We start from the raw sequence: 23,969 nt of genomic DNA, 5'->3' as shown, positions 1-23,969 counted from the left end.
TGCACTCCAACCTGGGTGACAGAGTGAGACCCTGTCAAAAGAAAGAGAGAGAGAGAGAGAGAGAAGAAAGAAAGAGAGAGAGAGAAAGAAAGAGAAGAAAGAGAAAAAGAGGGAGGGAGGGAGAGAGGGAGAGAGAAAGAAAAAGAAAGAAAAGAAGGAAGGAAGGAAGGAAAGAAAGGAAGGAAGAAGAAGGAAGGAAGAAGGAAGGAAGGAAGGAAGGAAGAAAGAAAAGAAAAAAAAGAAAGAAAGAAAGAGAGAGAAAGAAAGAAAGAGAGAGAGAAGAAAAGGGAGGGAGGGAGAAAGAAAGGAAGGAAGGAAGGAGGAAAGAAAGAAGAAAGAAAGAAAGAAAGAAAAGAAAGGAAGGAAGGAAGGAAGGAAGGAAGGAAGGAGGAAAAGAGAAAAAAGAGAAAGAAAGAAAGAAAGAAAGAAAGAGAAAGAAAGAAAGAAAGAAGAAAGAAAGAAAGAAAGAAAGAAAGAAGAAAGAAAGAAAGAAAGAAAGAAAAGAAAAGAAAGAAAGAAAGAGAGAGAAATGCATCCTTGGGAAAAGAGAAATTACACTTATGCTGGGAAGAAGGTCAGGGACTTTCCTAGTCTCTGTGAAGCCTGTGTCTGGCAGTTGTGGAATGACAAGAGAATTGCCCACAGCACTGGTTTTCGCTGGCTAGAGTTCTATGCCATTTATCTCCCCCTGTAACTCACCTAAGATGTATCTTGTCGTTTTCAGGATGTGAAGGTGCTGCACAAACAGTTGGCAGGGTGTGAGCTGGAACACATGGATGTTCCCATTGGCACTGGTCTGGACGACATCCTTGAGATGATCAGAATTCAGTGGGAGAGAGATGTTGAAAAGAATCGGGTGGAGGCAGGAGCCCTGCTCCAAGCTAAGGTGAGACGCAAGACCAGCATCCTCCACTCTGCCCTGCGCAGAAGGAGGCCACGCTGAGCTGAAAACTGGTCAATGTGCAGAAGAAGAAATAACAAGGGTTTAGTAACAAGTTCAACCGCATTAGAAACAGGAGAAATGAAAATTAAAATAATAGCTTTTTGTTTACCTATCTAAAAGTAGAAAATGTTTAAAATGGTAATAATGCTGGCAAGCATGGGAGAAGTAGTTTCTCTACTGTATTACTGAAGAGCACAAACTAGCGCACTGCCTTTGAATAAGAAATGTAGTAATATGTACCAGGAGGAGTGTTAAAATGCCCCTAGCTAAAAACTGAATAATCTGAATACAATCCCAAAAGAATAACTGAGGCTGGGCGTGGTGGCTCACGCCTGTAATCCTAGCACTTTGGGAGGCCGAGGCAGGTGGATCACAAGGTCAGGAGATCGAGACCATCCTGGCTAACATGGTGAAACCTTGTCTCTACTAAAAATATAAAAAATTAGCTGGGCGTGGTGGTGAGCACCTGTAGTGCCAGCTACTCGGGAGGCTGAGGCAGGAGAATGGCGTGAACCTGGGAGGTGGAGCTTGCAGTGAGCGAGATTGGGCCACTGCATTCCAACCTGGGCAACATAGTGAGACTCTGTCTCAAAAAAAAAAAAAAAAGGAATAATTGAAAAAACAAATCATCTATGTCCAAATATACTCACTAAAGCATCATAAGAGTGAAAAAACATACACATGTACTAGTAAAAGAAAGTGTAAGCCACAACCTACCTGTGTGCCGTAAAATATCAGGCAGTTATTAGAATTAATGCTTATGAAGCATTTATAAAATAGGAACATGCTCATAATATAAGGTAAAATGAGGAGAAAATGAGAGTACAGAATGGTATATGCCAGAAGCCAAAAAATATTTTCTGTGAAGGACCAGACAGTAAATATTTCGGGCTTCATGGGTCAGACGGTCTCTGTTGCAACTCCTCAGCTCTGCCACTGCAGTGTGAAAGCAGCTGTACCCAATAGGTAGCAAATGAGCATAACTATGTTCTAATAAAACTTTATTTACAAAAATAAGAGGTGAGATGGATTTGGCCTGTGGGCTGCAGTTTGCCACTTCCTGGTATATACAGTAGGGTAAAGCATTCAAACAAAGAAACTAGGCATTGAGAAAAAAATTTTAGAAAGAAAAGACTAAAATGGGATTAGCAGTAGTTGCCTCTGAGTGATGGATCAGTCTGACACTTTGAGATGTTTTCTCTTTTTTGTTTTTGAGTATTTCTTAAGTTTTTGCTAAATAGTATACATTATATTCATGGAAGAAAAACAACTTTTATTAAACCTCATAAATAATACAGAAATTAACCAGAAAATAGGATGCATACGGTTTGTTCTTCCCTTCTCCGTCTCCCACCTGTTTCTGACTTTGTAATCTTGAGACAGAGGATGAAAAGTGAAGAGGAAGGAAAATGTTAAAAAGTAGAGAAAATAAGGTAGATGTCTGAGTGAAGGCAAAGGCTATTTCTGAGCTCTTGGTTACCATTTAGTAGTTCTTGATCCTGGCTATGCAGCAGAATTATTTCAGAGCATTTTCAAAACTTGCCATCCCAGACCAATTAAATCAGAAGGAGGAGAGGGACTTTGTGATTTTTAAAGCCCTCTGAATGATTCTAATATGCAGCCAGATTTGAGAACCATAAGAATTATAAAAAACTATGAAAAGAAAAATAGGAGAGCCTTTTCTGTCCTTTCTCCCACCATACTCCCTCTATCCCCCAAGTATCAACAGGAACCTTTCCAGCAGGGTCTTCATCAATTCTGGAACCCCCAAATGTTCTCCAGCCTGGAAAACATCCTTTCACTCAACCATTTCTCCAACTCCTACCCCGTCTCAGTAGCTTCCTTTCTTTCTAACCACCAATCCTTGAGCCAGGTCACTACAAACACTATTTAGGGCAAATAGTGCCTAGTTATTCAAAAAACGACTTCCCCTCACCCCACCCAACCTGATGAGAAGTGGAGCAACACAGAGGTAAAGTGAAGCCATAGATTTGACTTTGGTCCATTGCCTTTTTTAACAGACTCATGACTGATAACAGATAATTAATGGTCCTAGAGACCATCTGATCCCATTCCCTAATTTTAGGGGTGAGGAAACTGCGACCAAGAGAGTGCAGGTGACTTCCCGAGATCACACAGCTGGTTGAGAGCTCCATAGTTCAGCTCTCCTGTTCTTGGTCCAGGGACCTTTTCTCTGCATTGGGCTGCATCGTTTCTCCCCTGGCTCTGCTCCCAAAGCTAACCCTCAGAGGCCTAGCAGTTTGCAAACTTTGCTTCTGTGCCAGTCCTCCTGGGATGTGCACCACACTGTGGTGACTGTTTCTTTGGGAAAGGACAGACCATTATAATTATCAGAAATAAATCCTTCATAGTTTGAAAAAGAAAAAAAAAAAGGTCATTATTATCTCCTCCTCACCCCTTGGAGAATCATCACTAGCCCAACAGTAACTCAAACATTAATTCCGAACAGATTCATTAGTGTTTTTTTTAATAGAGTAATCTGAAAGCTACGTCTCAGAGAAAACAGACAGTATTTGTTTTAGCTTGGCCAATGCTGCCTGGGCCTCTTGCAGAGAGGCAGAGCTCAGAAAATATTTGTAGAATGAGTGAATTCCTCTGATCATCAGCAGAGATCTGAACTGACAGCCAGAATTCCTCCAATAAATAGTTTTGTCAGTTGCAGTTGTGCCCTCGGGGGCTGACATTTGCCCATCCTGAGCATCTCTTGTTGGTTTCTTGGCGGCAAAGCATAAATGTGAAATGGCTTAACACACACAGCTTTCAAAAGCTTTTGTAAAGAAAATGCAGGCATGCATTTCATTAGACCAGAGAGGCTGAAAATTAATTAACATGATTAATTTATATCTTTTTTTTTTTTTTTTTTTTTTTTTTTTTTTTTTTTTTTTTTTTTTTTTTTTTGAGACGGAGTCTTGCTCTGTCGCCCGGTCTGGAGTGCAGTGGCCGGATCTCAGCTCACTGCAAGCTCCGCCTCCCGGGTTCACGCCATTCTCCTGCCTCAGCCTCCCGAGTAGCTGGGACCACAGGCGCCCGCCACCTCGCCCGGCTAGTTTTTTGTATTTTTAGTAGAGACGGGGTTTCACCGTGTTAGCCAGGATGGTCTCGATCTCCTGACCTCGTGATCCGCCCGTCTCGGCCTCCCAAAGTGCTGGGATTACAGGCTTGAGCCACCGCGCCCGGCCGATTAATTTATATCTTAGTTTAGGTTCCTTCAGAAGCAGATCCCGAAACAAATATTGGAGTTAAGGTAGTTTACTTGGAAGTTGGAGAGTTAAAAACCAACAAAATACCAGTAGAGGAGAAGCAAAGAAGGGAACCAACAAAGAATGCATAATCAAACCAGTTACCACTGTGGGACACTGACGTGTAAACCAAGAAGAATTGTGAGAAATGGTATAGAATATGGGAGAGGGGAAAGGCGAGGGAGCTGAGATGTTAATACCATCTCCCAGCAGTCTTCTGCCATCTGCTATCAGAGTGGCCTTCCAAAGGCTTCAGAGAAACTCTCAGGGAAAAAGATGCAAAATCTGGCAGGGAGAACAGGAGAGCACTAAACTGTGAAAGCCTAAGGGATAAAGGCGGAACCATCAGCATCTGCTAGAACTTATCTGCCAATTCTGTTTATTTTTTCAGTCATTAAAAGCTTAATAAAATAGAGACATAAAAAAACTTATTAAGGGGTTCTGGCTAAGGTCAGTGCAGTAATCATATTCTTTCCAGCCATGGTGTTATGAATGTCAGGAACCTCATGGTCCAGTTTTTGGAGCTTCTGAAGTTGTATGATTCAGTGATGACAGAATCAGATTGGTCCAGAGAATTTCTGGAGGGTCTCAAAGTCTGGCTCTTCTTTGTCTATTTGCTGTGGTTACCTAATGCAGGGTATTCAGGGATGCTTCAGGAACCTCAGACAACATGCCATACCACACTCCAGACCTCCTAATTAGTCATGTAAAATAAAACAACTTTTTTTGTTAGTTGGGCACTGTGGCATGTGCCTGTAGTCCTAGCTATTCTAGAGGCTGAGGCAGGAGGATTGCTTGAGGCCAGGAGCTCAAAGGAGAAGTACACTATGATCATGTCTATGAATAGCTACCGTACTTCAGCCTGGGCAATATGGTGAGACCCCATCTCTTTTTTAAAAAGTCCTTTTTGTCCCCTATACTCTCACAAAATTTTTCTGACACCAAATACGTAGGTTTGTTCCACACCAAGCAGCTCTCCAAACACCAACTGGGTGTCCTATAATTCAATTCAATCCTGACACTACCTGCCTGGAGTTGGCATCAGATCCCACAGGGTAAGGGCTCAGTCCCAAAAGATGGCCCTCACTTCAGATGACAAGTCTGGCCTTCCCATACTACTGATGAACTGCTATAAATTAGGGGTTCCCACGACCTCCTCTGCAGAGGGATAAGTAGATAGTTTGCTAGAACAGTGCCCAGAACTCAGGGAAACACTTTACATATTTTTGCCAGCTTATTATAAAGGATACAGTTCAGGAGCAGTCAAATGGAAGAGATGCTTAAGGCAATATATGTGAGAAGGGGCACAGAGCCCCCAACTCCAGTTTTTTGACTCTATTATAATAACACTTGGCTTAAAATGCAAGCATGTCATACAGCTATACAAAAATATTTTTTCTTTTATCCTTATTCCATAAGCTTGTTTTCTATTTTTAAGAGGGTTTTTTTTAACCTTTTAAACTTTTTTTTGTTAAAAACTGAGACACATACATACACATTAGCCTAGACCTACACAGGGTCAGGATCGTCAATATCACTGTCCTCTACCTCCACATCTTGTCTCGCTGAAAGGTCTTCAGGGGCAGTAACATGCATGGAGCTTTCAGCTCCTGTAACAACAACGCCTTCTTCTGGAATTCCTCCTGAAGGAGCTGCCTGAGGCTGTTTTACAGTTAACTACTTTAATTTTTTAATAAGTAGGAGTATACTAATGATAAAAAGTATAGATATAGTCAATACATAAACCAGTAAAATTTGCTATTATTGCCAAGTGTGATGCACTGCACATAATTGTATGTGCTAGACTTTTATATGACTGGCAGTGCAATAGGTTTGTTTACACTGCATCACCACAAGGTCTCACAAAGCTGCAGTCAAGGTACCCACCAGGGCTGTGTTCTCATCTTCAGAGTTTATTCGGGTTCTTGGCACAATTCAATCCCTTGCAGATGTCGGATTGAGGTCCTCAACTCCTAGAGGCCAGTCCTCCTCAGAGGCCATTTACAACATGGCTGTTTGCTCCTTCCGGGCCAAAAGAAAAGCATTACCATTTTAAGCCTTTAATCTGATTAAGTCTGGCCCACTCAGACACTCCTCTTTTGATTAGCTCAAATTTAACTGATTTGGAACCATAATTACGTGTCAAAATCCCTTCATCCTTGTCATCTAACATAATTTAATCATGGGGCATAACACCAGAGAGCAGAGATCGTGGAGGCCATCTTAGAATTCTGCCTACCACACCGGGCGCCTAGTGTTGAGCAGAGAACTAAAACTGTGCCCCTCCCCACACCCCCGCCATCTCACCTCCTCTGCCAGGCAAACAGCTCTGCCCTCAGTCCACCTCCTCTAGGGGAGCACAGGTCCCATCTTTCTTGTCCAATTTCTCAGCCGGGGCACTGAGACGTCTTTGTTCCCTCACCCTAAGCCTGATCTGAAGTCTGCCTCCTGCAATGCAAGCTCTGTTTTGCCTTCTTAGCCTTCTTCCTGAGACGCTCCTTCCATTCAATTTCTATTTGCCCAAAGCTGACTCCACACACTCATTCCCAGAGGCCTCCTTTCTCCATCCCTTGCCTGCGGCCACTGGATGATGTATACCATATCCAAAGGCTTAATCAATCACCAGCACAAGCTGGTGGTTGCCCGGATGTGAGAGAACTCAGTCTGTCTTAATAGTCCCCCAGGCCAGGAACAAATGGATTGCTCCCATGCTATCTTCTCTGACAGTAGGTCTGCACTTGCCTCAGGTCAGTTTGAGGCATCTGCGGTCAGGAACTTTATCTGAGCTGTAACCATCATGCCTTCAACAGTCAGGATGATAGATTGTGCAAACTATTAAGAATGAAGAGAAGTGAATAGATTGAAATGAATTGTGAGGTTTCTGGTTGTTGATAGTCTTAGGGCCAAAAGAAACATTCAAGATTGTCTAACGCAGAGCCATCTAACTGAAATAGTGCCATGATGGGCATATTCTATGATCCACGCAGCAATCCAGTATGGTAGCTACTGGCCACAAGGGGTTATACAGGAGCAGTGGCTCATGCCTATATTCCCAGCACTTTGGGAGGTCAAGGTGGGCAGATCGCTTGAGCCTAGGAGTTCAAGATCAGCCTAAACAACATGACAAAACCCTGTCTTCACAAAAATACAAAAATTAGCCAGGTGTGGTGACATGTGCCCGTAGTCCCATGGGAACTACTTGGGAAGCTGACATGGGAGGATCACCTGAGCCTAGGAGGTCGAGGTTACAGTGAGCTATGATTGCACCACTGTACTGCAGCCTATGTTGTAGACCTTCAATATTATTGAGCACGTTCTAGGTGTAAAAAGCTATGTTCAGTCTCCAAAAGGGGAAAAGGGGTGAGTAAGAAGTTGTTCCTGTAAACAAGGAACCCACAGTCCAGTGTGGATGTTGGCTGGTGTACCTGTGGGGGGCAAGAAATGGGTAGAAAGGCTACTCTTCTACAAGGCAGGATGAAATTTTCCACAAAAGCAGAGGCAGCCAAGCTTTTATGGAGCACCTACCAAGGGTTCTAAGCACCTGACAAGTATATTCTCATTTAATCTTCCCAACATGAGAGAGGTATTGTGATTTTAGCATTTTATAGAGGAGAAAACTGAAGCACAGAGAGGTTAGGTAATTTGCCCAAAATTACACACTTAGAAAGTGGCAACACCGGGATTCAAATTACACATCTGACTCCAGAATCCACACTCTTAACTGCCAGTTTGAACTGGACAGACCACATGAATGGGGGGACCTTAATTTGGTTTTTAAAAAAGATTTTTTTGCAGAAACAGGGTTTCACTACGTTGTCCAGGCTGGTCTTGAACTACTGGCCTCAAGCGATCCTTCTGCTTTGGCCTCCCAAAGTGCTGGGATTGCAGATGTGAGCCACCATGCCCAGCTGATTTCTTTTTCAAGAATAAATAAGTGACATCTTGTGGAATGTGAGGTTGGAGAGGCCTTTGTCCTGAGGGGTTAAAAGTTATGCCAGACTTCTGTTGGGAGCTTTTCAAACCAAGGGTCTGTGCCCTCCTTGCAGGATTATTCTATGAAACAAGATAGGGAACCTCTGTATTCCCACGGAACCATTGTTGACCTTTCTCCATGAACAGCACGATGAGATTAGCATGATCTCATGAAATCTGAAAAGTGCTTAAGAGCTAAGGCAGGTAGCTGCATTCTGCAGTAGAACAATGCTCATATAAAGCAGTTGATCACCAGTTGCAAAAACCAGAGTGCTCGAGTGACTTGCTCAAACCTGCACAGCAACTGCTCCGTGAAAGGCAGAAGACACACGAGGCAGACAGCTCATCTGGATCTGTGACCTGCTGAGAATGCACTTGCAATTTCAAAGACCAGGAAGTATCATCGTTCTCTCTCCTCACTCTCTCTCCCCCTAAACACTCACCTTCCCCTCACATTGCAAGGTAGCATTTCTCTCAGTTCTGGGTCATTGCCAAGGGCGTTTTTAGGAACGGCCATCCTAATCAGCAAAGTGGGTCAGGCTTGGACTTGGAGATGGTTTCTTTTCATCTTTCCCAGTCCTCATTTCTATCTTCAAGAGACAGACCCTCAAATAGTTAATTATTACTTACTCAAAACACATTGCTTTTCTCTTCTTACATCTTTCATGTGCAAAAACATGCTAATTTAATTTGAAATTTTTGAAATTTGAAAATCTTTATTAGGTTTCAAAATGTGGACATGCTGTCCTGCCCCAGAAGTAATTGCACTCCTACGCAGCTGGAGTGCAAACATGGGCAGCTCAGGTCCTGTGCAGTTTCAAAGCCTGGGGATCAACATATATGAATTTCATCACACACCCTAACAACTACACTGGGCAACAAAACACAGCCCCACCTTCCTATCCTCAGGAGCTAGATGACACACCTACTGTTTGGTCTATGAGAAGAAATCTGGAGGCACAAGGTTGAAATGGAAACAGAAATAGAATTATAATAACCAGAAAGCACAAATCTAAAAAGCCATTGGATGAAAATGTGTAATACTTTTAGGTGAATTAATTTTAGTAGTGGTTACTCTAGGTGTGTTAAAGCAATTAAGTGGGAAGTATCTCTTGCGGTAAGATGATTTGAGAAGGAACACAGTGACATTAAAACTTGTAGTGATCAAATTACATTCTTTTGCTCTTTCAGTCTTAAACTAGAAGAAAGCCTTTGTTTGGTGCTGGAAGGTCTTTAACACCTCTGTTGCACTTATTTGTCTCCCCTTTCCACAAAGAGAAAACAGGACTCAGGACTTAGCAGCCTGGCAGTCAATAGTAGCTGGAATTTAATAACAGTGGTTTGTTATAATTTTATTAATTTTTTAGTTATCCTCTATGCACTGCAAAGGATACTGTTTCACTGGTTTCTGTAGAGATCTAGAATTTTGCTTCCATGGACCAGGCATCACCTGGGAGTGCAGATTTCTGAGCCGTACTCAGGATCCCCTGCATCACAGCCCGCATTTTCACAAGATCCTCAGGTGATGCTGATGCTCATTTAAACTACAGTTTCCATTTTAAACTAACCTACATTTTACAGATAACTAACCTACCGTTTCCATTTTAAACACATTTATTTGTAAAGAAACAGTAAATTGGCTTAAATAAAAATAGCATGAATGAGTATTAAGATAGTGTGAAAAACCATGTCCGTCTGTGGTCCAAGAACATTTGAGAAACACTTAAATACGGTATTTTTGCTAATGAAACTAAGACATAGTGTTTCAGCCAAGAGACCAGTAAGTATCACGGAAGCCATTCACTGGATTGAGAGGGGACAAATCATGTGAGGGACTGTGGCTATAGCCTTGGCCAGCAGCTTTACACCAGACCTGCCCACCAAGGCTTTGAAACTTGCCTCCATTCCTTCCCTGGCTCTTCCCCATGGAGTGATGGTAAATGTTTCACAGCTGCTTTCTGGGTGAAATATATGTGTATGTATATATGTGCCAATCAAATTCACAGTACTACTTAAGGGTAATGTAACAATTTCCGTTGATTTTTTTATATATAATTTTAGAAGTAACACAAATTTTAAGACAAAACACTTTACTATTTCAATTACACCTATAACTTCAGCATGACTTGCTATTTCTTGGAAAATTCACCAACCATTTTTTTATAATCCTATCATCAATAGTATCACAAAATCAGACGACAAAAAATGCTTGATTACTAATTTCCGATTAAGCAAAAAGTCACTCACTTATTTGTTACCGGTGGCAAATGTGTAGGGGGTCTGCAGCAACCTCAATTCTTGCCTCCTCAGAAGAAAGAATTTGACTGCGGGACATGAAGCAGAAGAAGAGACTGAGGCAAGTTTCAGAACAGGTGTGAAAGTTTATTTAAAAACTCTAGAGCAGAGACTGGGCACGGTGGCTCACACCTGTAATCTCAGCACTTTGGGAAGCTGAAGCCAGAGGATTACCTGAGTTAAGGAGTTCGAGACCAGCCTGGCCAACATGGAGAAACCCCTTCTCTACTAAAAATACAAAAAACAGCCAGGTGCGGTGGCAGGCGCCTGTAATCTCAGCTACTCAGGAGGCTGAGGCAGGAGAATCGCTTAAACCTGGGAGGCGGAGGTTGCAGTGAGCTGAGATCACGCCATCCCACTCCAGCCTGTGGGATAAGAGCAAGACTTTGTCTCAAAACAAAACAAAAACTCTAGAGCAGAAACCAAAGGAAGGAAATAGAGTTGGAAGAGGGCCCAGCAGGCAACTTGAATGACAAATGTGCGGTTTGACCTTTTGACTTGGGGATTTATACGTTGGCATGCTTCTGGGATCTTGTGTTCCTTCTCCCCTGATTTCTCCCTTGGGGCGGGGTGTCCGCATGTGCGACGGCCTGCTAGCACTTTGGAGGGGAGCATGCGCAGTGTGTTTACTGGCGTTGTACACATGCTCATTTGAGGCATTCTTCTCTTACCAGCTGAATGCCCCTAGGACGGTCATATACCAGTTTAACTCTGCCATTTTGCCTCTTACTGTGCATGCTTGAGCTCACTTGCCCAGCTCCTGAGATCTTATCAGGAAGTTGCTGATCACCAGTTTCAGGTTTTTTCTATCTTTAGGGAGACTGCTTTTCCCTGCCAGCTGTGACAAGTTACTATTTTGGAGAGACAGTTAACAACCACCTGACCATCACCTGCTGGTCGCCTGACATTCTTAGTTGGTTGCGAGGGTGCCTCTCCTGCCCTGTTCATGTCTGACTGGCTACCTATTAGCTACCTATGTTACAGTTACCAGTAATAATATAATTTTTTTTCCCCCGAGACGGAGTCTCGCTCTGTCGCCCAGGCTGGAGTGCAGTGGCGCAATCTCGGCTCACCGCAACCTCCACCTCCTGGGTTCACGCCATTCTCCTGCCTCAGCCTCCCGACCAGCTGGGACCACAGGCGCCCGCCACCACACCCGGCTAATTTTTTGTATTTTTAGTAGAGACGGGGTTTCACGATGTTAACCAGGATGGTCTCAATCTCCCAACCTCGTGATCCGCCTGCCTCGGCCTCCCAAAGTGCTAGGATTACAGGCGTGAGCCACCGCGCCTGGCCAGTAACAATATAATTTAATTTCTAATGATGGCTGTGTTTAGCAGTCAGCTTACAACATTCCTGGAAATTTAAAAATCAGCTCCTGTGGGCTGTTAGGAACCAGTTCTAGCTCACTACTGCTCCCCGCCACCCTCTATAGCTACATTGTCTGACTCCATTTGCCTTCCAGGATGCCCCACCTCCTACCTCCCACCCACCTACACAGCCCATGTGACCAGGACCCCAACCCCAAACAGGGGAGAAAAACTGGGGTACTGATGTTAAGAATTTGGAAGATAAGGAATATACTTCGGAATGATCCACCTGAGTTTGGGGGAAGATACCTCCAATTTTAGGGATCTTAAATTGGTAGATTGGTGGAGATGACAGCATTAAATACTGGTTGAGAGCACATCTCTGGGTCTGCTGCTGGGCTTGAATCCTGTTTCTGTCTCTCATTGGCCATATAATCTTCAGCAAACAACTCAATCTCCCTGTGCCTCAGTTTCCTATGAAGATAATAATGACATCTGCTTCATAGGGTTGTAAAGATTAAATTAGATAATTGATTAAAAGTTTTAACATGGTGCTTGGCACAGAGTAAGTGCCTAATACATATTCATTATTAGTAGTAGTATTTATTACTATTTAAGTGTTACTAAATATTTAACTCTTCATAGTAGCATTTAACTATTACCATTTTGTTATTTAACTATTAAATAATAAAAGTTGTTTGTTGGCTACTATTACTTTTTACATTTGGAAAATATATACAGCCAGTGTTTTCATGCTTTTAAGGTTCTAAAGGCTTCAGCATGCTTAATCTGCTGGAAGCCTCATAGTGACCACAGGACAGAGTCATTATATGATTATGAGTACGATTCTCCATTCATTGTGGTCTGCGTTCCATGGGCAGAAACTGAGACTCTGAGAGGCTGAATGATGGCCTAGGGCCACAAGCTGTTGGCTAACCAGTCAGAGCTGGGTCCAAGGCTTCTGTTCTCCTTCAGCTGCTTCAAAGCCTATAATAGTCACTCTATGGGCTCTGTAAAGACTTCAAAGAGTAAGAATTGGAGGTGCTACTACTGAGCTATAAGCCTCTTGACTTGGGTTTTTTTTTTTTTTGAGACAGAGTCTCATAGTCACCCAGGCTGGAGTGCAGTGGTGCCATCTCGGCTCACTGCAACCTCTGCCTCCTGGGTTCAAGAATTCTCTGTCTCAGCCTCCCGAGTAGCTGGGACTACAGGCTCACGCTACCACACCCAGCTGATTTTTGTATTTTTAGTAGGGGTGGGTTTTCACCATATTGGTCAGACTGGTCTCGAACTCCTGACCTCAGGTGATCCACCCACCTCAGCCTCCCAAAGTGCTGGGATTACAGGCGTGAGCTACTGTACCCCACCTTGACTTGCGATTTCTAGCCAGTTCATTAGATCGGATTATCTTTGGATTATTCTGTAAATAAATATTCATATGTGGTAAAAATGGTAATTCCAGAAAACCGTAACCTAGGAAAGTGGAGTTTTTTCCCTCCCACATTCTTGGCTAGGAGGCGTTCCATCAGACTGCATCAAAGAAACTGGGGATGATCTCCTATTTTTCATCTTTTCCCCAGAAAAGAGAAGTAACAATGACCTGCTGCCCTGAATATATAGGAAGGGATCTGGCTCTATCCATCTTGCTCTGGGGAGAAGGTTAAAAACACAGAGCTGGGCCGGGCGCGGTGGCTCAAGCCTGTAATCCCAGCACTTTGGGAGGCCAAGACGGGCGGATCACGAGGTCAGGAGATCGAGACCATCCTGGCGAACGCGGTGAAACCCCGTCTCTACTAAAAATACAAAAAACTAGCTGGGCGAGGTGGCGGGCGCCTGTAGTCCCAAGCTACTCCGAAGGCTGAGGCAGGAGAATGGCGTAAACCCGGGAGGCGGAGCTTGCAGTGAGCTGAGATCCCGCCACTGCACTCCAGCCCGGGCGAAAGAGTGAGACTCCGTCTCAAAAAAAAAAAAAAAAAAAAAAAAAAAACAGAGCTTCCCTATGTCTGGGTCACAGTTTCACAGTTGTGGCTAGACATATGGTTTTTACAAGGACACAGGGACTGTCAGATTGACAGAGATCAAGTTGGATAACTCCTTGTTTGAGGGCGGTATGGGACAACTGGCACTGTCTTACAATGCTGAAACTGATTTCAAGTTTTCCAAAGGGAAATTTGCCACTATTCACCAAAATTAAAAATATATACCCTCTCTAATCAGCAGTTCTACTACAAGAACTACTTTCTCAAAGATAAGCTCTTGTATGAAAAATAAGGGATCTAAGCTGTTTCTTTGCGCCATTGTTTGTAATAGGGGAAGAAAGACTAGAAACAATCTGAGTGTCCACCAGCAGAGACTTCTAAATAAATTGCAGCCCTTCCAAACAAGACAACACTGTGCAGCCGCTAAAAAGAATGTACTCGATTTCTATTAGGTTGGTGCAAAATTCATTGCCGTCTCAGCCATTGAAAGTAGTGGCAAAAACTGCAATCACTTTGGCACCAACCTAATATATACTGATATAGAATAATTTCTAAGATATATTAAGTACCAAAGCAAGAGGGGATAATACATATTTATAAACATATAAACTATTTCTGGAAAGAGGACTAAGAAACTAGAAACAAGAGAACTGGGTAATTGGGACATGGGAGAAAAGGAGACTTTCTATATAGTCTGTAGGAAATCTTTTGAATTGTATTTCATTTGCACGCATCATAAGTTCAAAATAAATACATTTTTGTATACAAGTTGGTGAAGGGACCTGTTTAAAAAAAAGATGTTTCCAGCTAGGCGCAGTGGCTCATGCCTGTGATCCTAGCACTTTGGGAGGCCTAGGCAGGCGGATGACCTGAGGTCAGGAGTTCAGGACCACCCTGGTCAACATGGTGAAACCCGTCTCTACTAAAAAAAAAAAAAATTAGCCAGGCATGGTGGCAGGCACCTGTAATCCCAGCTACTCGAGGCTGGAGAATTGCTTGAACCCAGGAGGAGGAAGTTGCAGTGAGCTGAGATTGCACCACTGCACTCCAGCCTGGGCTACAGAGCGAGACTTCATCTCAAAAAAAAAAAAAAAAAAAAGATGTTTCCATGTGACAGCTGTGTTGCCTCTGGTTTGAGGCAGTGGAGTGGTGATTAGAAAGGCTGGGAAGGAAGGAAGGGCTCAGCTCCTGATCTTCCCCGCTCATACTGAGACCTGACTCTTCACAGCAACAGGCGGAGGTGGCCCACATGTCCCAGACCCAGGAAGAGAAGCTGGCAGCTGCCCTCAGGGTGGAGTTACACAACACTTCGTGCCAAGTCCAGAGCCTCCAGGCTGAGACAGAATCCTTACGTGCCCTGGTAAGTGGGCCAAGGAAAGACCTGGCATCCCTGTGCTAATTTTAACTCTCTACTGTCAAATTCCAGTATTATGGACCACAGTTTCCAGGGGATTCTCATCTCACAGCATATGAGTTTTGAGGCCTGAAATGTCTTCTGACTCCCAAGGATCATCAGATACTGAATCACAGCACGTGCAATAGACACTGTAGTGCCCCCACTGAAATCTCTCTTACCAGGCTGCTGCTGTAAATGTTGGCTGTTAATATCCACAGCCACCCCTTTTCAGCTGCCCCACTGCTCCAGAGACCTGCCCTTACCCACACTGAGGACACCTGGCCCAGGAAGTTAGGCCCTGCCCCCCTAGCCCTCAGCTAGTGACTGAGAGGGGGTTTTAAAAGCCCAGCCCTCTTGCTTCAACATGGAACTAGCTCCATTCTGTAGAGCTCTCCATAGGACCAAACTGTAGCCAGATTCCGGAGACCACATCCTCACTTAGTGCCTTCCTCTGCCCTGTCCTGCTTTCCTCACTCCCCCTTTTCCTGAGAGTACTCCTTAATGATTTGCCAGTTCCAGGATCCCTAACTCAGGCTCTGCTTCTGGAGAACCCAACCTGAGACATCTAGTAAGCTCTCAGACTCACTGTGATTTGCAAGTACATCTCTTTCATTATTAATTATTATGGATTAAAATAATTATTAAAATAATCAATAAAATGTATTAATAATGAAGCAATCCACCCTCTGATCTCTGGGATGGACTGAAGTTCTACTTGGGTGTTAAACACAGCTCTTCTTAGATGTCCCCTCCAGGAGGTCATTTGCACTATTCTAACTACAGCTTTGTTGGTGCAAACCAAAGGTTAGCCCATGTAATCCTTGTGCAGCTGAGATGGCCTGGAGTCAATGAGGCGCATGATAGGATGCAGGTCAGTGCAAGCATGTAGGAGAAAAAGATCTGGGGATCTGAAGGGAGGAAAATCAAGAGTAATAGAGTCAGAAGGGCTCAGCTCCTCCATTTATCCCTTGGGTAAATAGGCAAATCCCTGAACCACAGTTTACTCTTCTGCAAAATGGGTATGATAGTCACAGTCCAGCTCACTTCTCAGTGTTTCTAGGAAGATCCAAGGTGTGGATGCACATGAGCACGCTCTTCTGACTTTTAGCATTACTTTGAGAACTTGCTAGTTCCTGGAACTGTGCCAAGTGCTTTGGGAACATAAAACTAATTAGACATGGTCCCTGCCTCCAAGGAGTTAATGTGGCTTCAGTGGAGGAGCTGATATAAATGTGAGGGTGTGGCAGGTGGGAGACAGCACCCCTGCTGTGGGAGCCAGGGAGTCAGGGGATAGACTTCGTGGTGGGTGCTCTACTCACTCACTAGCTGTGTGACTGAGCGGAGCTTTCATTTTGTCACTTGTAAAGTGAGGATCTATTTTGACTGTCATATCTTTTACTGTCTCAGTAGCTTAAAACAACAGTGAATCACTTCTTCTCTCATTCTGTGATTTAGGCAGAGTTCAGCAGGGATAACTCTTCTCTGTATCATGTGGCCTCTGCTGGGGCTGGACACCCAGAAATGACTTCTTCACTTAGCTTGTCTGGTGACTCCATTGTGCATCTCCTTTCTCTCTCCCTGTGACCGCTCCATGTAGCCGGTTTAGACCTCCTCATACCATGACAGCCTGACATAGTCAAACTTCTGATATAGCACCTGAGTGAGCACAGAAGCTACCAGGCCTCTTAACATCTGGGCTTGAAAGTCTCTGCAAATCACTTACACCACATTCTAGTGGTCAAAGCAGTCACCAGACTATCCTAGACTCAACAGGAAGAGAAATAAACTCAACCTCTTGATGAGACAATGGCAAGGTCACATTGAGAAAGCGATTGTGGAGTGGAGACAATTGTTGCAGCTGCCAATGCAAGTGTGAGCCACGTTAGGATTGTAATAGAATTTACCTCATAATGTCATTGAGATGATTAATTTGATAATGTATGGCAAGCCCTCAGCACAGTGCTGGCACTTAGTGAGCAGTCAATAAATGCCATCTATTATTAATTATCGTATAAAATTGCTATACTAACTACTAGTATAGTAACTCCAAGTTGGCATCACCAGCCACCTGGTCACTTAAACCCATGGTCCTAACTACTGGGAAAAAATGGAAAAAGAATTTACACTCTCAACCAGAAAGCTTCAGAGTAGTGGCATTCTTTCTATGCCCATGGTCCACAACAGGCTGCCACTGTTCCCTGCTGGTTCTGGTAGATTACTGTTCTGGTCACGGGGCCTTGCAGCCAAGGTGAGGAGCACAGACTGGGACAAAATAGGTAACAAACTCTCATACAGTTTTCAGATACAGGAAGTTCATCCAGCCATTCCTGTTATTCTCAGTCAGAGCGATCTGTGCACACAAAAGGGCCCCACAGCTTATATAAGCTTCAGACGGCCAAGCTGGCGAGACTTTCGGCCCCCTTTGCCAATAAGGCGCTATTTGCATTGGAAGCTAAGCACGAATAATGGTGCTTGAGACCTGCTGAACTCTGTGTCCAATCAACTCAAATCAGGAATGGAATTCAAGGCCAGAAGTTACAGAAGGTCACTATTTTACTTTCTGGAGGGTTTTGCAATTCTAGAAAGTCCCTTCAAATCTCCAGAGACCTGCAGAATAAGCGTGCTTCTGTGACCTCAGTTTGTTTGCTGGTGCTGTCTGTGTGGCTGGCCGAGCCAGCGTACTGCCTGTAACAGCAGCCTGGTCATAGTCACTCACGCTCAAGCATCTCTGGGAGAACGAGGCATTCTCTCTTTCTGCCAGAATGTCAGGGACTTAGGTAGGGAAGCTGGATTTGGACTTTAAGATTAAGATGGAAGACACATATAACCTTTGGCTGGGGTTCCAGTGAATGCCCTGTTGGCAGTGGGTCCTAAGTCACCAAGGAAAAACCTCAGGCCACATGAAGAACTCATCTAGAAGATGGAGAAAAACTATAGACAGATGATCCAACCATGATTCTGTGAAGCGTGTTCCCAAATCACAGATGTTACAAATCCAATGTCAACAATAACTAGTCACAAATTAAGTACTTTCATGTATAAACAAAGAAAGAAAACCCAGGGAGGTTGGAACAAATGATGCTCAAAGTCAAGGTGGCCATTTCTGCATCCTCACTGCTATAGATTTTCAGATTCTATTAGTTAATAATAACCCTAGACCAGACACTGATCTAGATTTATTCTCTAGTGATCACATTTTGCCTCTTACAAATATGCCTCAGATAAATGAGAATCTGACTCAACATTCTCATATCCTGTGGAATTAAGATTTAAATAAGGTAATATGGTGATACCTGCTAACAGCAGTCATGATTTAAAATGGTGTCATGACAAAGAATTTTCTATTTCATCCACAGTGGTCATAAGGGTGTAAAAAAATCTCCTCCTGGAGGGCAGGGCACAGAATCTTGTTTCATCAAAATTTAATTCAATCCAATTTAGAAAGATTTTTGTGTGTGTCTTATATTAAAAAGCCAGATGCTAAAGGATAGGTGAACCATAAATGAAACTATCAGAAAATGTTAAACACAGACATAGTTTTTTAAAGGGGTTTATTGATCAGCTCTGTAGTCTTCAGGACATGGTGTATGGGAAGATGAGAAGAAAGAAGTTTCCAGTCTAATGGGGAGACACAAGTATCGCAATAAGTGTAACCATAATACAAGTGCTATCATCCAGGGCAACTTACACATACCAAGAACCTATTCTGTGCCAGGCCCTGACTTGTGTGCTGGGACTACAGAGACTTGGTTCCTTCCAAGTCTCACCATCTGGTGGAAGAGACGTGCCCATAAGCAAGCTTAGCCCACTGTGATAAGTTTAAGAGCATGCATGAGCTTGGGGAGCCATGGAAATACAGAGGGTCTCCTAACCCAGCTTGGTGACGGTAGCGGCAGAGGAGTTTCAAAGACGGCTTCCTGGGGCAGGCTACCTCTGAGCTTGGACTTGGGGATGAGTAGGAGTGAGTGAGGTGAGGATGCTGGAAGGAATGGAGGAGCATGGTGCAGGTGGAGGAAACAACACAGACCAAATAAACTCCAAGACTGGAAGTGTTGATGCTGCCATAGGGTGGGGATAAAGATGGAAAGATACTGGGCCAGCTGTGTGCGCAGTATTAGGGGCCCTGGGGAGCCATCAATGGCGTTTAAGCAGAGGAGATACAGGCCCAGGTGTAGGCTTTCGACAGAGCGCTGTGGCTATTTGTGTGTGGAACTCAGGAAGAGGAGAAACTAGAGGTGGGGAGATGAGCTAAGAGGCCACTGAGGGTACCACAGGTGAGAGGTGACAAGCTTCCAATCCCAGGCCATGGTGGCTGCATCATGTGAAAACTTCTCAAGAGGTACAAGAAGCAGGACTCATAATATACGGGAAGCCGTGATGGTTGCATTTGGAAGAAGAAAACGAAGGAAAGCAGGAACACATCTTTCCCCAGTTTCTAGCTCATGTGGGTTCACCAGTTGAAGCTTAGGCTAGGAGGAGCCAGCAGGTTCAGGAGGCAGCCAGTGGCTTCATTTTGGACACCTTGATGTGAGGTCTGAGTACATATTTCCAGTAAGAAGTTCAGTGGCAGGTCCATAGCTACTGAAGGAAAGATTGGTGGTGGAATTACCAACGCAGGATGTGACCTGGAGACGACTGTTCAAATCATGAGTATGATGGAGACCAACACAGACCCAGGATGCACTGCTCGGAAAAAAAGCAGGCTCAGGGTGGGCACTGGGGAGCCCACAGTGAGGGGACGGCAGAGGAAAAGGGATAGGCAAAAATGTGCTACTAAAACACCAAAGGGGAATATGCTGAGTATATAAAGGCCAGAGACATTGTTCTAACGACAGTGATCTGGGAAAGAATGCTGGAGGAGATTCTAGCCAAATGATGATGGATGGGGTTTCCGCAGCAGAGGGAGAAGGGGTCCTCCGGGGAGTGAAAAAATCAGAAGAAAAAGTCCCGGAGAACAAGATTTCTTTGAAGAAACACCTGCAAGCTGCCTCTCATTTGTCTTTCTCAATCCCTCTCCCTCTTGCTCCACTCCTCTCTTCTCACACCCCCTTTCTTTTCTCCCTCCCTCTCTCCTTCTCTTTTTCGCCTCCCTCACCCTCTCTCCCATCAAAAAGATCATTCAATCAGACTAATCTACAGTCTGACCTGAGTGGGATTCCTTATTTTTCCCACGGAGTCACTAAGAATAATAACCCCCGTCAGTCTCCATAACTGGCAAGGTCCCTGCCACGGGGGGAATAGTCCAGGCTACCACCAGCCCCTGCCACTGCTCTGCACACCTCTCTCTTCAAGGGCCCGGCCTATCGTCCTCGGGTTTGGACCAGGTTCGCTCTTTTGTAGAAACGAGGCCTGGAGAACACCTTGCACGATGCCAAGCACTGGCATGACATGGAGCTCCAGAACCTGGGCGCTGTGGTCGGCCGGCTGGAGGCGGAGCTCAGCGAGATCCGCGCGGAGGCGGAGCAGCAGCAACAGGAGCGCGCGCATCTGCTGGCCCGCAAGTGCCAGCTGCAGAAGGACGTGGCGTCCTACCACGCCCTGCTGGACAGGGAGGAGAGCGGGTAAGCCTCGCTTCCGCGTCAGTTATCCAAGGGATGCATATTCATGGCTTTAAAAATAATTATTTTCCAAACACTGTGGAAGTATTTAAGAAGAAATCACCCCAGACTTCCTCTCACATAGGCACCCATTCCCACATAGCTGTGTCCCCTTCCCATCCACATACAAATAATATATATAATATATATTCACATACTAATACATTTTCTATATGTATGCATATTTATGTATGTATACACACATACATATGTATGTTGTATGCATATTTATGTATGTATATATACACGTATGCGTGTATATATACACACATACATTCACACACATGTGTATACCTAGGATGTACATAATAGCTGTTAGGAATGTTTCAGTTGTTTGTAATAGAACCTAATTAATGAGGCTATAAACCAGTGCTCCTGAAACTAATGTGCACTCCAAACCCTGGGCATCTTTCTTTTTTGGGGCGGGGGGATACAGGGTCTCGTCTCGCTGTGCTGCCCAGGCTGGTCTCAACTCAAACCCCTGGGCTCAAGTGATCCTCTCACCTAAGCCTCCAGAATAGCTGGGATTACAGGTGTGAGCCGTGGCACCCCCCCTGGGCATCTTTTTAAAATGCAGATTCTGCTTCAGTACATCTGCGGTGGGGTCTGAGAGTCTTCCTTTCTAACAAGCTCCCAGGGGGTGACTATACTGCTGCTCTACAGACCACACTCTGAGTAGCAAAGATGTGTAAACCATTTTATTTAAGAGTCCCAGAAATAGGTGATCTAGGCTGTTCAAAGATTTCAGTAAGGACTCAAGCTTTGTTCATCTTTCTAACATACCATGATAACATTGGCTTTTTATCTTTGTTACGGCATGCCAGCCACAGATCCAAATATCACATCCTCATTCATGGCCAGAAGTGGGAGAGAAGAGGCAGCAGAAAAAAAAAAAAGCTTTTTCTTGAGTGGCCCTCTCCTTTAATCAGTGAAGGAAAGACATTTTGAGGCTTGCAGTGGACTGTCCCTTATATCTCATAGACCAGAACCTGCTTATACTGGCCATATCCATCTGCAAGGGAGGCTGAGAAAGCAACTCTTTCTTTAGCTTTTCCAGACTCCACAGTGGAGGCAGGCAAGGGGTTGGGAATAGCAGTTGAGTTAGTCTGCCATAATTACACACACACACTTGCACTCACTCTTTTTTTAATAGATAAGGATTCTGGAGGCATATACATCAGCCTTGGGCCTTAGTTTCCTTGCCAACTCTTTCCAGAAACCCAGGCCCTGATTTTGTATCATAGTTCTCTGCCTTCTTATTTCCCTCCAAGGCCCCTTCTCTGACATACGTTGAGTAAGGAATAGAGACAGCTTAGTGATCGTATCATTCAATCCCTCCCGATTCAAGAGAGAACACAAAGACCCAGAACGGAAAAAGATTTGCACATGATCACACAGGAGGCGGAGACAGCACTGGGAAGGGAGCCCAGGTCTCCTGCTCTCTCCAACAGTGTAACCTCTCTTTATTCAGCAGGCGGGAGAGACTCAAGGAAGCGACCTAACCACGCCCTGCTTTCAAATGGAAAATATGTCATCCAGCTCCTCTCCAACTGTCTTTTATTGAATTGATTTTTGTTGATTATAAAAGCCAGATGTTCCTAATTTTTTTTCAGATGCCTGTGAGCATCTGAATAAACACACAAAGTCGGTTTAAACAAACACCAAGAGCAGTGAGTTAGGCTGAGTTACTTCGTAAGAATCTATGTGCTACATTCATTTTGTGAGTGCCAGCGCAGACCTGACTCTTGATTATTTTCGTTTATCCCCCAAACCCTGCCAAAACAACATCGTGATCCCTGTTTTACAGACAGGAAACAAAGCCTCAGAGAGCTTAAGTCATGGCCCAAGGTCTCACAGCAAATAACCACGGAGTAATGATTTAAAATCCAAAACTATCTTGTTCTGAAGGCCAGATTCTTTCATGAGACAGCCCCCTTTCTCGTAATCCTATTGTGATAGAATGACCCATTTTCCTCACCCATTGCTTCTGACTCCTATGTGTTTCCTTTCAGCTGATGGAGAAACTTCCTCTTTTCATGAAGAAAACACCCTTCCTCACCGGCTGACCCGTGAAGTTGCTTGAGGAGCTTTCTCCTGAGTTCCAGTCCCTGCTGGATTCCCTGGTTAATTCAGCTTGAGCTGAAAAGCTTCCTGGAAGTGGAGAGGGTCCTTCTGCTTTAATCTGAGTAGTCTGTAGCTTGAGCAACCTCCCTTGTCCTCCTTCAAATAAATGCTTTGTGCGCAGCGTCCAGTTTGCCCACCTTGTTCAACTCACTATAGGTTCCAGATGAATATCACTTTACCTGCATGGCCTTTGCTCGCAGAGCTATGCTTGAAGGCTTCTGGAAGGATTCCCTTGAGTGTGACGCCATCTGCCTCCCTAGGGTCACCTGCTCTTGGGTTTGTCAACATAAAAGTGCTGCGGAGGCAAAAGCAGTGCTCATGGCATGCAGGATTGCCGCAGTCTGGGACAAAAAACAGCGCTCTTGCTCGAGAGAGGATTAATGTGGTGCTTTATTGCATGTTTCATAATTACAGGCATCATGGAGCATTCAGACCTCTTTAATATACTCTGCATGCATATTCATGTGCAGACACACACATTTCACTTGCTATTGGCAGAGCACCTCTCAATCAGTTAAAAGGGAACTTCAGTCTCAGCCCAATCTAAACCCATTCAATCTAAGTGGGGGATTAATTACACTGTGGTTGCTCACCCCACTTACAGCCTCAGAATTTTCTTCCAGGGTCCTTTCCCCAGTTCTCTCAGGGCCTAAGCCCGCCAAATATAGTTCATGCATCTGCCACCTACCCAGGCAAGACTCTCTTGCCTTCTGATTAAAACTGAAACCACCACCTGTGTCCTACCACAGGTTCTCAGTGTCTCTAAAACTGAAAGGAAAAAAAAAAAAAACCAACCAACCAAAAAAAAAAAAGACCCAACCTTAATTTCATCATTTTCTCTCAAACTTCTGTCGGTCTACCTGTCACACAGAATTACGGACCAAAATATCCAAGCTGAGTCTTTGTGTTTCTGAGCTGCTAATCCAGACAGGGGGATGTATCCAACATGGGTACATTTGAAAACCCTCATACCTGAGGGTCCAAATAGCCAAGGCCCACACAAACAAAAGAACATTTATTTATCCTTAAGGATTGCTTATAAGAGAAGCAAGGTGGCCGGGCGCAGTGGCTTATACCTGTAATCCCAGCACTT

At 44.3% G+C, this 23,969-nt stretch overlaps 1 protein-coding gene across 1 annotated transcript in view; it reads left to right on the top strand.

Annotated features, from left to right (window-relative positions):
• The window catches only part of BFSP2 (beaded filament structural protein 2), a 64,117-nt gene extending 41,114 nt beyond the window's left edge, over positions 1-23,003 (top strand). The window contains exons 4-7 of the mRNA XM_033212656.1: positions 725-886; positions 14,988-15,119; positions 20,496-20,716; positions 22,765-23,003. Coding sequence (XP_033068547.1) covers positions 725-886; positions 14,988-15,119; positions 20,496-20,716; positions 22,765-22,768 — 519 coding nt within the window. The 3' untranslated portion in view covers positions 22,769-23,003. The remainder of the gene's footprint in view (positions 1-724; positions 887-14,987; positions 15,120-20,495; positions 20,717-22,764) is intronic.
• Positions 23,004-23,969: the final 966 nt, after the last annotated feature.

Source organism: Trachypithecus francoisi, unplaced genomic scaffold (genome assembly GCF_009764315.1).
Source record: "Trachypithecus francoisi isolate TF-2019V2 unplaced genomic scaffold, Tfra_2.0 Lachesis_group0, whole genome shotgun sequence".
NCBI lineage: Eukaryota > Metazoa > Chordata > Mammalia > Primates > Cercopithecidae > Trachypithecus > Trachypithecus francoisi.
Note: the sequence above shows the minus strand (reverse complement) of the source record. Positions and strands in the feature narration are given on the sequence as shown.